The sequence below is a fragment of the Pinus tabuliformis genome, chromosome 2_2 (genome assembly GCF_031772625.1).
Source record: "Pinus tabuliformis cultivar Carrire ecotype Pingquan chromosome 2_2, CPIR1, whole genome shotgun sequence".
In the NCBI taxonomy this organism is placed as follows: domain Eukaryota; kingdom Viridiplantae; phylum Streptophyta; class Pinopsida; order Pinales; family Pinaceae; genus Pinus; species Pinus tabuliformis.
In genome coordinates, this window is record NC_142300.1 from 1,039,102,114 (window position 1) to 1,039,114,580 (window position 12,467).

Here is a 12,467-nt window from a genome sequence, read left to right on the forward strand (position 1 = left end):
CACATCTTCCGTATATGCCCAGTTTCCGTATATGCGCACATCTTCCGTATATGCCCAGTTTCCGTATATGCGCACATCTTCCGTATATGCCCAGTTTCCGTATATGCGCACATCTTCCGTATATGCCCAGTTTCCGTATATGCGCACATCTTCCGTATATGCCCAGTTTCCGTATATGCGCACATCTTTCGTATATGCACAGTTTCCATATATGCACACATCTTCCGTATATGCACAGTTTCCGTATATGCGCACATCTTCCGTATATGCACAGTTTCCGTATATGCGCACATCTTCCGTATATGGCCAGTTTCCGTATATGCACACATCTTCCGTATATGCTCAGTTTCCGTATATGCACACATCTTCCGTATATGCCCAGTTTCCGTACACATCTTCCGTATATGCCCAGTTTCCGTATATGCGCACATCTTCCGTATATGCCCAGTTTCCGTATATGCGCACATCTTCCGTATATGCCCAGTTTCCGTATATGCACACATCTTCTGTATATGCCTAGTTTCCGTATATGCGCACATCTTCCGTATATGCGCACATCTTCCGTATATGCCCAGTTTCCGTATATGCGCACATCTTCCGTATATGCCCAGTTTCCGTATATGCACACATCTTCCGTATATGCGCACATCTTCCGTATATGCCCAGTTTCCGTATATGCGCACATCTTCCGTATATGCCCAGTTTCCGTATATGCACACATCTTCCGTATATGCCCAGTTTCCATATATGCGCACATCTTCCGTATATGCACACATCTTCCGTATATGCCCAGTTTCCGTATATGCACACATCTTCCGTATATGCACACATCTTCCGTATATGCCCAGTTTCCGTATATGCGCACATTTTCCGTATATGCCCAGTTTCTGTATATGCGCACATCTTCCGTATATGCCCAGTTTCTGTATATGCGCACATCTTCCGTATATGCTGTTATAGACATTTTTGTGCCTCGCGTCATGGAGCATGGAATGTCAATAATTACAGGGATCCTCAGTCCCTAAACATGTTGTTCTTACCCCTAAAAGAACAAGGTCATCAAACAACAGCACTTCCAATCAGTTCTCCACCTGAAAACACTTCAAAACAGGCTTATTTTGGATCATGTCAGCTGCTCCACTGAGCTTCTGCGCTGGAATGCAACTGTCCCTCCTTGTACCTGCGCTGGAAGTCAAAACTAATGAAGGCTACCTGTGCTGGGCGAGATTGGCCAAGTGGCACAGTCATCCTGCAAGGTGTCAACTGCCCAGGAAGCTTCCAAACTGACACTTGGTTCATGAGATTCACCCTGTGATGAGTAAGAGGTACTTGATCACCATGTGTAAGCAAGGATCTCCAAGTGGACTCAAGGACTGAAGATTAACTGAAGAGGGAGAGGACACTAGTCAGCTCTATGCCAGCCTCAAGCTGACTCATCCTTTCTTCTTCTCTCCTATATATAGAGCTCTTCTATGAGGTCTAGGGAGGCTGGAATTTTGTTAAAGCAAGGAGGTGTTGTTGGTTTACAGTTAGAGCTATTGGGTGATTGTTTTACTAGAGGTGAAGAGGAGAGTTCTTGCTGCTGGGGAGGTGCTGCTGGATTGGAGCCATCATCATTGGTTGTAACCTTCTCAGAACCCTGTTACTTATATCTTTTGACCACCCCTCATTGCTTTTTAGCTTGGCAATTACATTCTCGTATAACCTCATAGCTTCAGCTATCAATTTGAAAGGAACATTTAGTTCTTCTAATCTATTCCAAAGGTTGTTTCTAGGAACCGTATCGAAAGCCTTTCTAAAGTCCACAAAGAAACAAAAGAGATTAGATTTATCATTACAACATTCCTCCACAGTGATCCTAAGCGTAAAGGGGTGGTCTGTTGTTGAGTGATGCCTTATAAAATCCCACGAGTTTCTAGTCACAACAAATGGCTCACTATAAAATTCATCCGTGCCTAGTGTTGAGAATTCTGTAAAGCTTCTGTGATTCGAATATAATCAATTCTGCAGGGAACTTGTGATCAAATTGTGGCTAGATCCTTGATGAGAGTGAGAAAAATTTGGTTCTACGTAGAAATCATTACAATCTGGTTTTGCCTTTATAAATTTCACTGCCTCCTTCCAAAAAAAGAGCACACTCGCAGATCGTATCACCAAAATATTAGCACGTATTAGAGGCTACATATCGTATCTATATCTAGATCGTATCGATGTCCAGATCGCAGAGATGTAAATAATTAGAGGTCACAGATCGTATCACCAGAATATTACCACAGATTAGAGGCAGATCAAAAGTGAGTATCAATGTCTAGATCGCAGAGATGTATGTCTAGATCGCAGAGAGGCTGCAGATCATATCACCAAAATATCTAGATCGATATCCAGATCGATGAATGGTTTATGTCCAGATTGCAGAGACGCCGTAGATCGTATCGATATCTAATTCATATAGATGTTGTAGATATAAATTAATGGTTTATGTCGTAGATCGCAGAGAGGCCACAGATCGTATCGATATCTAGATCGATGAATGGTTTATGCCCAAATCGCAGAGAGGCCATAGATCAAGCCTTCATCAAGCATATTGAAACCACATAAGACTATAGGGGTTGCCGCTTGAAATTACATGCAATTTGAAAGATCATATCCCCGCTAAGTTTCGAGTTCATATCTCTGCTTGAAATTACATGCAGTTTGAAAGATCGTCTCACCGATATTATAAAACTATCTATTTTAAAATAGAAAAATGACAAAATTAACCCTATATATTATAATTATAATTTTTACATTGAAATTTATGTTGTATAAGTGTTGGAACAAAGGAAGTGGAAAACATGGAGATGAAGGTTTAGTATTATTTTAAACAAATTAAAGTCCAATCGTAGATATTTTGCTCCCTATAATTTTATGCATTAAAATTGTTGTCGAAGTGCATTAGAATTGTTTTCGTATTTATATTATAATAAATTATAATTTACTATGTTAATATATTAAATTTGATGTTTAATATTAATCATATTTTTATCAAATTATATTAAAATTTACAATAAGAAATTTGTATTTTTTAATAACAATAATATTAAAATTTTGATTTTAATTAGTATAAGAAATTTTACTTAAATAATTTAATGAATTTATGCAAACCATGGTTGGTTTAATGTTGCCAGAGGGGAAAGGGTGTGGAAACCATGGCTGGCTTAATGCTGGCATGCGGGAGTGCTCGCCAATTGGTAATTGGCGAGGGGAAGATAACTTTCCTACGACCATGACGAGTTGGGTGTGGCGACGAGGTCTCTTTGTCAATGGAAGTAGGTCGGCCCTCCTGGGGAATGGACCTATGACCATGAAGGCTATAGCATTGACACTGAAGGGGAAGGGGAGGAGTAAGGTGGGACAATTATCTATGGTAATACAACTTAGTGTTGTGATCATTATTATACCATGTTAAATTGTTTTTGGTTAATGAATTGCTGCAATGAATAGGATTAGGGCATCCTCACCATGGCTCATCCTGGGAAAAGAAATGGTCGTGGAAGATGGGCATAGGTGCCCAAAAAGGAAAAGGAATTAAGCACATCTAAGCATCGCAGGGGTAGAAAATCGGTGGAAAGGCTTATCAGCAAGGATGCAGAGGCATATTGTGAGGGCATAGATGAAGGCATTTAGAAAATTTTAGAGGAATGGGAAGAGGAAGTCAAGCAACATAGCGAGAAAGATGCAAAAATGGGTGACTAGAGGACCCTAGTCCCAGATCTTGGTAACACTAGAGGCAGTATCGCTCAATTTAAACAAATCTCATACCTTTATTGGTTGATAAAAATCATGATGGGAAAGGATATGGAGCATATTTCAGTGAGCATGGTTGTTACTATCCAAGACATGTTGAGCTACAAACAAGAATTTCAGAAAGTTTAGTTTCAACTCCATAAGCAAGATATCAGGCTGGGTAGAATTGAGAGGCACATTCCATGTATCTTGGAACTATTTGAGATGCCTGGATCGAATGTCAAATACCCTGCACCGATGGAATTAGCCTCGAAGTAACATAATGATTAGATAATCTCCCCTGTCTAATTTTGTTTTATATGCAGATAACTTCTACTTTTCCTTATGCAAGAATATGTATAGGTAGAAATCTAGAATATGGTCATGAAACAGAGGCTTATATAGCTTGGATAGAAAGTCTAAAACTTTTTTGTTTTTAAATGGCATACAACACGGATAGGTGGCCAACAGACTTGGTTTCCCAATGGGAAATTTGAGGCCACCTAGCCAATCTATGTGGTGTAAATTTGCTTATAAATGAATGGAAAAAAGAGGACCTACCAAGCTTAAAAAAAGATATATATATATATATATATATATATATATATATATATATATATATATATCTTTCACTTAAATTAAAATATTTAAAGGATTAAATTTCCTCATAACTTTAATGACAAAATAAACGTTTTCTAATTTGAAAATGACTTAAAATATGAAAGGATTTAATGAATGAAAAAGTCAATCTTTTAAATCATATAATTTTCAAAATTATCTAAAATTTTATAACTATTCAATAGTAACATCAATGGGTCGAAAACTGTAGTAGAGCCACAACTTAACTTTCTTAGTGTCGTAGGTCTTCTGCTCTACAATATTACAATGAAAATGCCCATAAATTTTACAGAATTTCCCCAAAAAGTTTTCAAATTTACATAGCATACTACATTATTTATTAATTCTCCCTTGAAGGGCTAGGGTCTCACTTGTCCATAGTTTCTTCCTGCTTGTTGTGTGCTCCTCCTTCATTGTGTGCCACACCTGCATTGATCATATCTTTCAAAGACAAGGTGGGTCCCAGGGAGTCCTAATTTCTTTCTTCCTCTTAGCTCCAGGCAGTCTCCTTCGTCCTTAGTAGCAACTCTATCTCCATGTGAATGAGATAAAGTTCCATCTTTGCATGCATCCATACCCATTTGTAATCAACCGGTTAGGCTAGGTCATCCCTCTTTCTAAAACTTCCATTCTCCTTAGCAATTCAGATATTCCCATCAAGTTTTTGAAGTTTTTTCTCACAACAGTCTTCGAGCTCTTGAAATTCCTACTAGCATAGTTTCTCCCCATCATTGGTAGAATCCAACTCCCTAGAGAATGGTTCCAACCAAGTGTAAGCTAATGTGCCGATTAATGTCTTTGGCTTTCCACATTTATGGGTTCTTCTCTTCTCAAGATCCATTTCCTTTCATTTATAACATTAAATTCTCCAACACCTCAAACATTAGAGAAGCGATCCTCACCCATAGGGAATACATTGTGGCATTAAATTGACTCTCCTCAACTAGATCTGAACCCCACATTTTCTATAGAACGGAATATCTATGTGAATGTAAGTCTAACCCACCTCCTTCTTATTATCTCTAGATGTGATGATTGTTGTGCATGGATTGTAACATGGGTAAGATTTTCCAGTCTTCCATCTATCCTTCTCCATCATTCACTGTGGGGTTGTGTGCTTCCAACTATCCCTTGTTGTTAATTCTCCTTAATTCAACCATTCCCATCATCCAATGTGGGATTGTGTTTTTCAAACTTTATCTTGTTGTTAATTCTCCTTAATTCAACTGACATTGGGGTCGATTAATTCAATATCAATTTTTTATTTATTTATTGATGTTAATTACTATATTGGCACGATAGATCACACATCATCAACCAAAATTATTGCTTGTTCTAATTGGACACCCCACTTGGCTAGGAAATCTACCTCATGTTTAGAGATCTAAGGATGTGATGTAGAGAAATTTTTTCAAATTTCAAAGATAGCAATTCCATTCCCTAAACAATTTAGGGGAGACATCGTGAATTTCCTAGCATTGGTTTAGAGATTTGTCTTGTTACCAACATTGAATCCCCTAGGATCCTAAGTTTTTAAACTCCTTTTCTTTCGCAGATCCTAGACCCCACTGAAATTTGTGATCCTCTTGTTCTTGGAGGCAATGAATTACCCCTCCATCTCTTCTCCCCCCAATAAAAATTTAAAATTTATAATTACATAAATTTCGTAATTAAATAAAAATTTGTGACAAACTGAAACTTCTCCTTTTCATAAATTTCATACTCACTTTTAATAAATAATTGGAAGAGAGGAAAAATGTTTGGTTGCATTCCATGTATAGAGTGTCGAATTCAATGGGAATATTAAGCATTTTATCCTACATTTGATGGTCCAACCCTCCAAGCAATGTCCCTCATTCATAATTGGCATGCAATCGTACAAGGAGCCCAACTTTCTTTGAATTGATTACATATGATTGATATCCACCCAAGTATGACCTCATTGTTACTATGAGAGACAAAACTTGACATGCTCTTTGTGGTGAGATCATGTGAAAGAGATATTGCCATATATACTAATAACTAGAGGCCTTCAAACTCCCAAAACTCTAAATACTATGGTTGCATGACTAAAGCTCCTCCAATGTGGCATTTGGCACCAATTCGCTAATTCTTATTTGATGAAGAGTTTATTGTTCATTGGAATATGGAATGGGTCTCAATTGCTCATTATAATTAATCCTAAATAATCCTTATGCTAATTATTCACTTGAGTTAGACAAAAAATTAGCTAATTGACCATGTTGTCCTAGACTATTTGATCTCATAAGATTTGAATTTACTCAATGTTCTCATAGTTTTCTAGTGGATACACTTTAAAATCATATCTTTGGGGACGTTTTCTTGACCAAGATTTAAGGTCTTCTATGAAAAATAAGCTAGGGATAGGCTTTTCACTAGCTATCATTAGGCCTTCAAGAAGAGTCTAAACGACATAATAATTATTAGTTGGAATTCCTAATCCCCAACAAAAGGGTTAATGCAATGCTTTCATCAAATTTAAAATAAAAAAATATTGAAGTCTCTTATTTTGAAATAAAATAATTAAAATATATGCATATTTGAAAACTTAGCCTAACTATACTATATGGTACTAATTATTCATTATAATGACTGTTTGGTAAAAATAAAATATAATAATTCTTAAAGCTTACTAGTCATATTAGAATTTTTCCACGGTTTAGGTTTCACTCGATGAGCATAACTTCATCTTCACTTTGAAAACCCCATATTCTGACAAAATGGATGCTACCCCTTTTAGGTAATAATTCTTAGAGCAATATTATATACACATTTTTATTGGTAAATAAGTGAATATTTTAAAAGTGAAAATTAAATTATAAGAAAAAAATATTTTATTTATTTATTGAGACAATAAAAATTTAAATAAAACAATTTAAAAAATAATTTTGGTTTCCATATTAAATATATAAAACAATTTCCATAATATTTTCCAAATAATAAAAAAATTATTAATATATAAATGTTTTCTCAAAAATATTATATATAGATAAATGCGTACACTGATTTTAAAAAAATCTTTTTTCCAAAAATATTATATATAGATAAAAGTGTACAGGGATTTTAAAAAATTATTAATATATAATTTTTTTTTTCAAAAATATTATATAGGTAAATGCCTATAGGAATTTGAACCTTGAATCCCAAAATTTAAATAACACTTCATAATACATGATCACCAATTGAATTCCCACATAGGCTTATTTCAAGCATATATTAATTTATTATCAATTTAGAAAAGAAATAGATTGTTATTGAACCTTGAATTCGAGGATTTAAATAACACTTCATAACACATGATCACCAATTGAACTCCCACCTAGGCTTATTTTAAGCATATATTAATTTATTATCAATTTAGAAAAGAAATAGATTTTTATTAATATTGTTAAATTTAAATATATAAACTGAATTGAAGCTCTGATTCATATTAAGAATGTTGAGAGTTGTTTTTGGTAAAAAATCACATTAAAAATAATTTGTGGAAGCCTTTGGAATCATCTAGTGTGGTTCATCCTAAACTCAAATTATTTCTAATATGATTTTTATCAAAAAAAACTCTTAAACATATTTTACATAATTATTTTTTTCTATTTTATTATCTATAAATAAAATAATTTCTTTTAATATATATTTTAAAACATAAATTTATATATAAAATAAACATAAATAAATTTATTGTTATCTAAGTAAAATAACAATAATAATTTAATTTAATCTCAATTTCAAAATATATATATATAATTTAAAATTAATTTAAAAATTGAAATATGAAATAAATATTTGAATATCTAAACATAAATAAAAAAATAAATTAAAAAGATATAAAAGAAATGTGAATTTTTAAAAATGAGAAAAAATTACAGAAGAAAAGTGTTTTTTTAAAATGGGAAAAAATTATAACTAGTTAACTTCTTGCGATGGATCATGATCATCTGGCCAGCCAAAATTCATTTGCTGCACGCTTAGGCTGAAGCCAAGACCAAAAAAAAACCTTAAATCTGAAATAAAGCAACTTACCATAAAAACAGAATGAAAATGGCAGTGATCAATAGCATTTATTTATAAAAATCCTTAAAAAAAAATAGTCCTACAATTTCACAATTAGACCATCAAGTCTAGCTTGCACTAGACCCTACTGGGCTGTAAATACCCCGTGGACCATTCCTTCTACAATATCCTCTGCACCTTGACTCTGCTTCACAACCTGCCTCCACAAGCAACCTGCCTCCACTCTTGGGACTTACCTTACCTAGGGTGTGAGCCATTTCTGAGATCTGACCTGAACTTGCACCAAAATAAATTTGCTTGTTCAATGTTTTGCTCACCTTAGTACGGAACTTATATCCCACACATAGTGGCCTTCCTTTATCTCCATATGGCTAGCAGTCTATTTTCCCTTTTTAGGGGGAGCCTGGAACTCACATACCACTCGATGGCGGCAAACTTAATGTTTCAGTGTGTTGCAAAGATAGTATGAACTATTTCCTCACGCCAATCTGAACGCTCCATTTTGTGTAGAGCAGAGCCCTTCCTGTAAACTTAATCACTTAGGATGCGTGCAATGGAAGCAATTTGCTATATAAAACAAAATAAAAATGGAATTGACAAAGCCACCTGGTGCTGAAGAGCGAAAATATGCGAAATCGCAGCCATAAACTGAATCCTGAAGCTGAGTTTGTGCCTCATACGATATGGTAGTCACTGCTTCATATCGTTCTTGAACTGGCAAGTGCATCAACAACTCATAAAAGTTGCTCGCTCCGAAGACCCTACGTATGGATGTATGGCGTCCAGCGTATGCATAAAGAACTCTGCGCGGGCGTTCAAAATTCAAAATTTAAATTTCAAATAGGAGGGACTGCGTTAGCCATCCCATCTACAGAATTTTAATGACTGCTAGTTCTCGTCATCATATAGTCATCATATTAAGTGCTTGCATGCCAGAGTGGAGGGCAAAGGGGAGGCGGGCAGGGTCGTCGACGGGCAGGAGCACGGCAGACGGCAGAGTCGTCGGAGCTGCTTGCCCTGTAATCGCCGGAGACGGATGCATGCTATGATGCATGGTCGAACATGGAAGGGCCCCATGACGTCGAGGAGGATGTCTATCTTTGTCAGAGGGTGTACCTCCATAGCATTAACTTTGCTGTGGAGGTGGAAATAGGAACTGCCATGGTGCATCATCTCCACACGCCCGTCATCCATGTCGGCTTGCCCACCTTGCACAATCCTAACCCGCTCGTTGTGTGATCCGAAGTCACCTCATCTCGTGTACGCGCCGCCCTAGGCTACGCGTTTAAGTGACCTCATGCCCCAAACTTTGCATATTGCGCGTGCTCCCTCTCCCCATGTGCAAGGAGGCGCCGCTATTCGTCTCAAGTGTGCACGCTCATGGAAACCCCAAATTTTTGGTAACTATGTTAATAATTGTGTAAAATTTGTTAGGGGCAATTTTATGTTATTTAATAAATTTGGTTACGGTGCATGTTTATTTTGACTGTATTGTAAATGTATTGCTAGATGATAAAGGAGTTGTTTTTAGTATAATTTTTTGGACTTTCTGGTTCCTGAATCTAGCAGAAAAATTTGAGGTTAAATCTTGATTTGTGCTATTTAAATTATTTTTTTAACTACATATTTGGATTTAGCACCCTGAAAAACCCTAGGACACTTTGATTATGTAGGGATTACCCATGACCTTGTGATTTCAATAAGAAATTTAACTGGAAAAATCCACCAAAAACGCTTCCAAAAAGTAGCACTAAAAACAACTCTAATGATAAATATTTACAAAAATTTCATGTTTTGAAAAACTTGACTTTAAACCTATATTGGTTGGTGTTTCAAGTATTATATATATATTAACCATAGTAAATACATAACTTGTTGAGACTGACGTTTTCTATGAAATGTTAGTTTAGCAAATATTGGCAAAAAAAAAATATATATATATAATCAAAATACTTGAATCGTATTTTTGATAATATAAATGAATTTAACATTACCAAAAACTCATAAAACATCCCAGATCATAAAATTTAACAAGTAAAAATTCAGCCCAATCTTATCAAAATCAATCTTATCAAAATCATGAAAAGATTTGTAAAAATTCAACCAAATCTTATCAAATATTATCAAAATCATGAAAATAATTCCATTATTTTGGGGTAAAAATTACACCTGATCAGACTACCACGTTGAGATTACTCAACTAGACCCAAGATTACAGTGTGTCAAATATTGACCATGTGACGACCGGTAACTGGAACAATGGATAGGTCGAACATGCATAGTTCCACACTGGCCAGGGAAGAGTTGGCCAGCTGACCAATAGGGAGGCTCTTCAAATTAACTATATGAGAACTTTGAACGTGGCAATGTGTCACAGATCCTGTATTCAAGTGAGGTGAATGACGTCAGAACACGCTATTGCAAATCCATAGTTCAATTATGGCTGATGATAAATTATATTCAATGCTATTCTGATCGCTGGATACAGTGAGATTGAGACAACGAAATACCCGCATTGGAATTCGCCAAAGACCTTTGGAACGCGATTGCAACTTTCAGAAACATTGGGAATCGAAGTTAGCAGAAAAATAGAATAATTCCCTGACTGACTTCACCACTCAACTCCAACTTGTAACTTGTTGGTCACTGGTTAGGAGCCTTAGGTTCACATGGATGTCAGTAGTAGTAGTTTGCATTTATTATGAAATTGTCATTACGAGGAGGAGATATGGAGCGCTTGACGTTTCGCAATAATGCAGATTTGAGTAAGCAATAATATTGTGTACCGTACTGACACTGCCGCTATAAATTCCATAACCCACAAACTCAAACCCGCACCTCCCTCCATAGTTTGTGTTTTTTTTGTTTCTTTCTTTCTTTTCCCCAGATTGAATTTCATATTCATTACAAGGAAGAATCAGCATCGAGTTTGATTGAAGATGACAAAGGCTGTAGCATTGCTTTTTATAGCTCTGCTTGGTTTAGCAACCAGCATGTCCACGCTTGTCATGGCAACCAGCATTAATAACTGTGCTCCAGGCGTAGGAAGCTCATCATGTCCTTTAAATGCAGCGGAGCTGGGAGTCTGCGTTGATGTTCTGGCGGGTTTGGTAGACGTAACCATTGGAGACCCTGCTGTGACTCAGTGCTGCTGCCCAGTGTTGGCAGGCGTTTCGGGGATGGAGGCAGCGCTCTCCTTATGTACAACTATCCGCCTCAAACTGCTCAACCTCAATCCCATCCTACCACTGGCTCTGGAGCTTTTTGTTCAATGTGGCCTTACCCCTCCTCCTCCCGGATTCACATGCCCGCCACTTAAGTAGGAAGGTAAATACTAAATTACATGCCATATTATTGCTTACTCCAATTTCATAAATTTAAATTGATCCATTTACTTTGGGTTGGCTTAAAAACTAATGAATATAGTACGTTGACAATGATTATGGAATACACGCAGGTGAAATGTTGTGACAATAAAAAGCACCTGGAAACGCTGGAGGATGTTTATATTTATTGTAGTTTGGCGCATTTAATATTGGGCATGTCTTAATGTCCAACTTTCGGTATTGTTGCTTCTATTTAATTTTATTGTTATAATAAAATAGTTTAGCAGGTTGATTGAGTGGGTATAGCATAGTATTGTATTTTGTGGATGTAAAAAATATTCAGAAGTATTTGGTAAGAAGCATTTGGTAAGAGTGAGTTTGCTTTTTTATTTATTATTAGAATAATTTTGGGTGGTGTGGTATTTTTTAAATAATACTGATGAATTGTATTAACAGATTAGTGATTATTTCCACTTTTAAATTAACAAATAAATTATGATAAATTTATGCTTTATAATTAAATTATAATAAATTTGATTAATTTCACAGTTAAATTATAATAATTTTTTGCAAATTTGACGATTAAATTATGATATCATTTTTAAGTGTATATTCCACAGAATTTCAGCTTTCTAATCTTCCATGGATGTGAGCTACTAATTTCCTTGTTTTTATAACGGAATTGATTCACAGCCGTTGACGCGGATGGAGATTCATCAGTATATC

At 35.7% G+C, this 12,467-nt stretch overlaps 1 protein-coding gene across 1 annotated transcript; it reads left to right on the forward strand.

The window, feature by feature from the left end:
* The first annotated feature begins 11,255 nt into the window (after positions 1 to 11,255).
* Positions 11,256 to 12,134, forward strand: LOC149196918 (36.4 kDa proline-rich protein-like). Its single transcript, XM_089403804.1, has 2 exons — positions 11,256 to 11,742; positions 11,873 to 12,134. The coding sequence occupies exon 1, from the start codon at positions 11,355 to 11,357 to the stop codon at positions 11,736 to 11,738; it is 384 nt and encodes a 127-aa protein (XP_089259930.1). The 5' UTR covers positions 11,256 to 11,354; the 3' UTR covers positions 11,739 to 11,742; positions 11,873 to 12,134.
* Positions 12,135 to 12,467: the final 333 nt, after the last annotated feature.

Excerpts from the sequence above, each read along its gene's own strand:
- LOC149196918 (XM_089403804.1), top strand. The coding sequence starts at position 11,355 with ATGACAAAGGCTGTAGCATTGCTTTTTATAGCTCTGCTTGGTTTAGCA.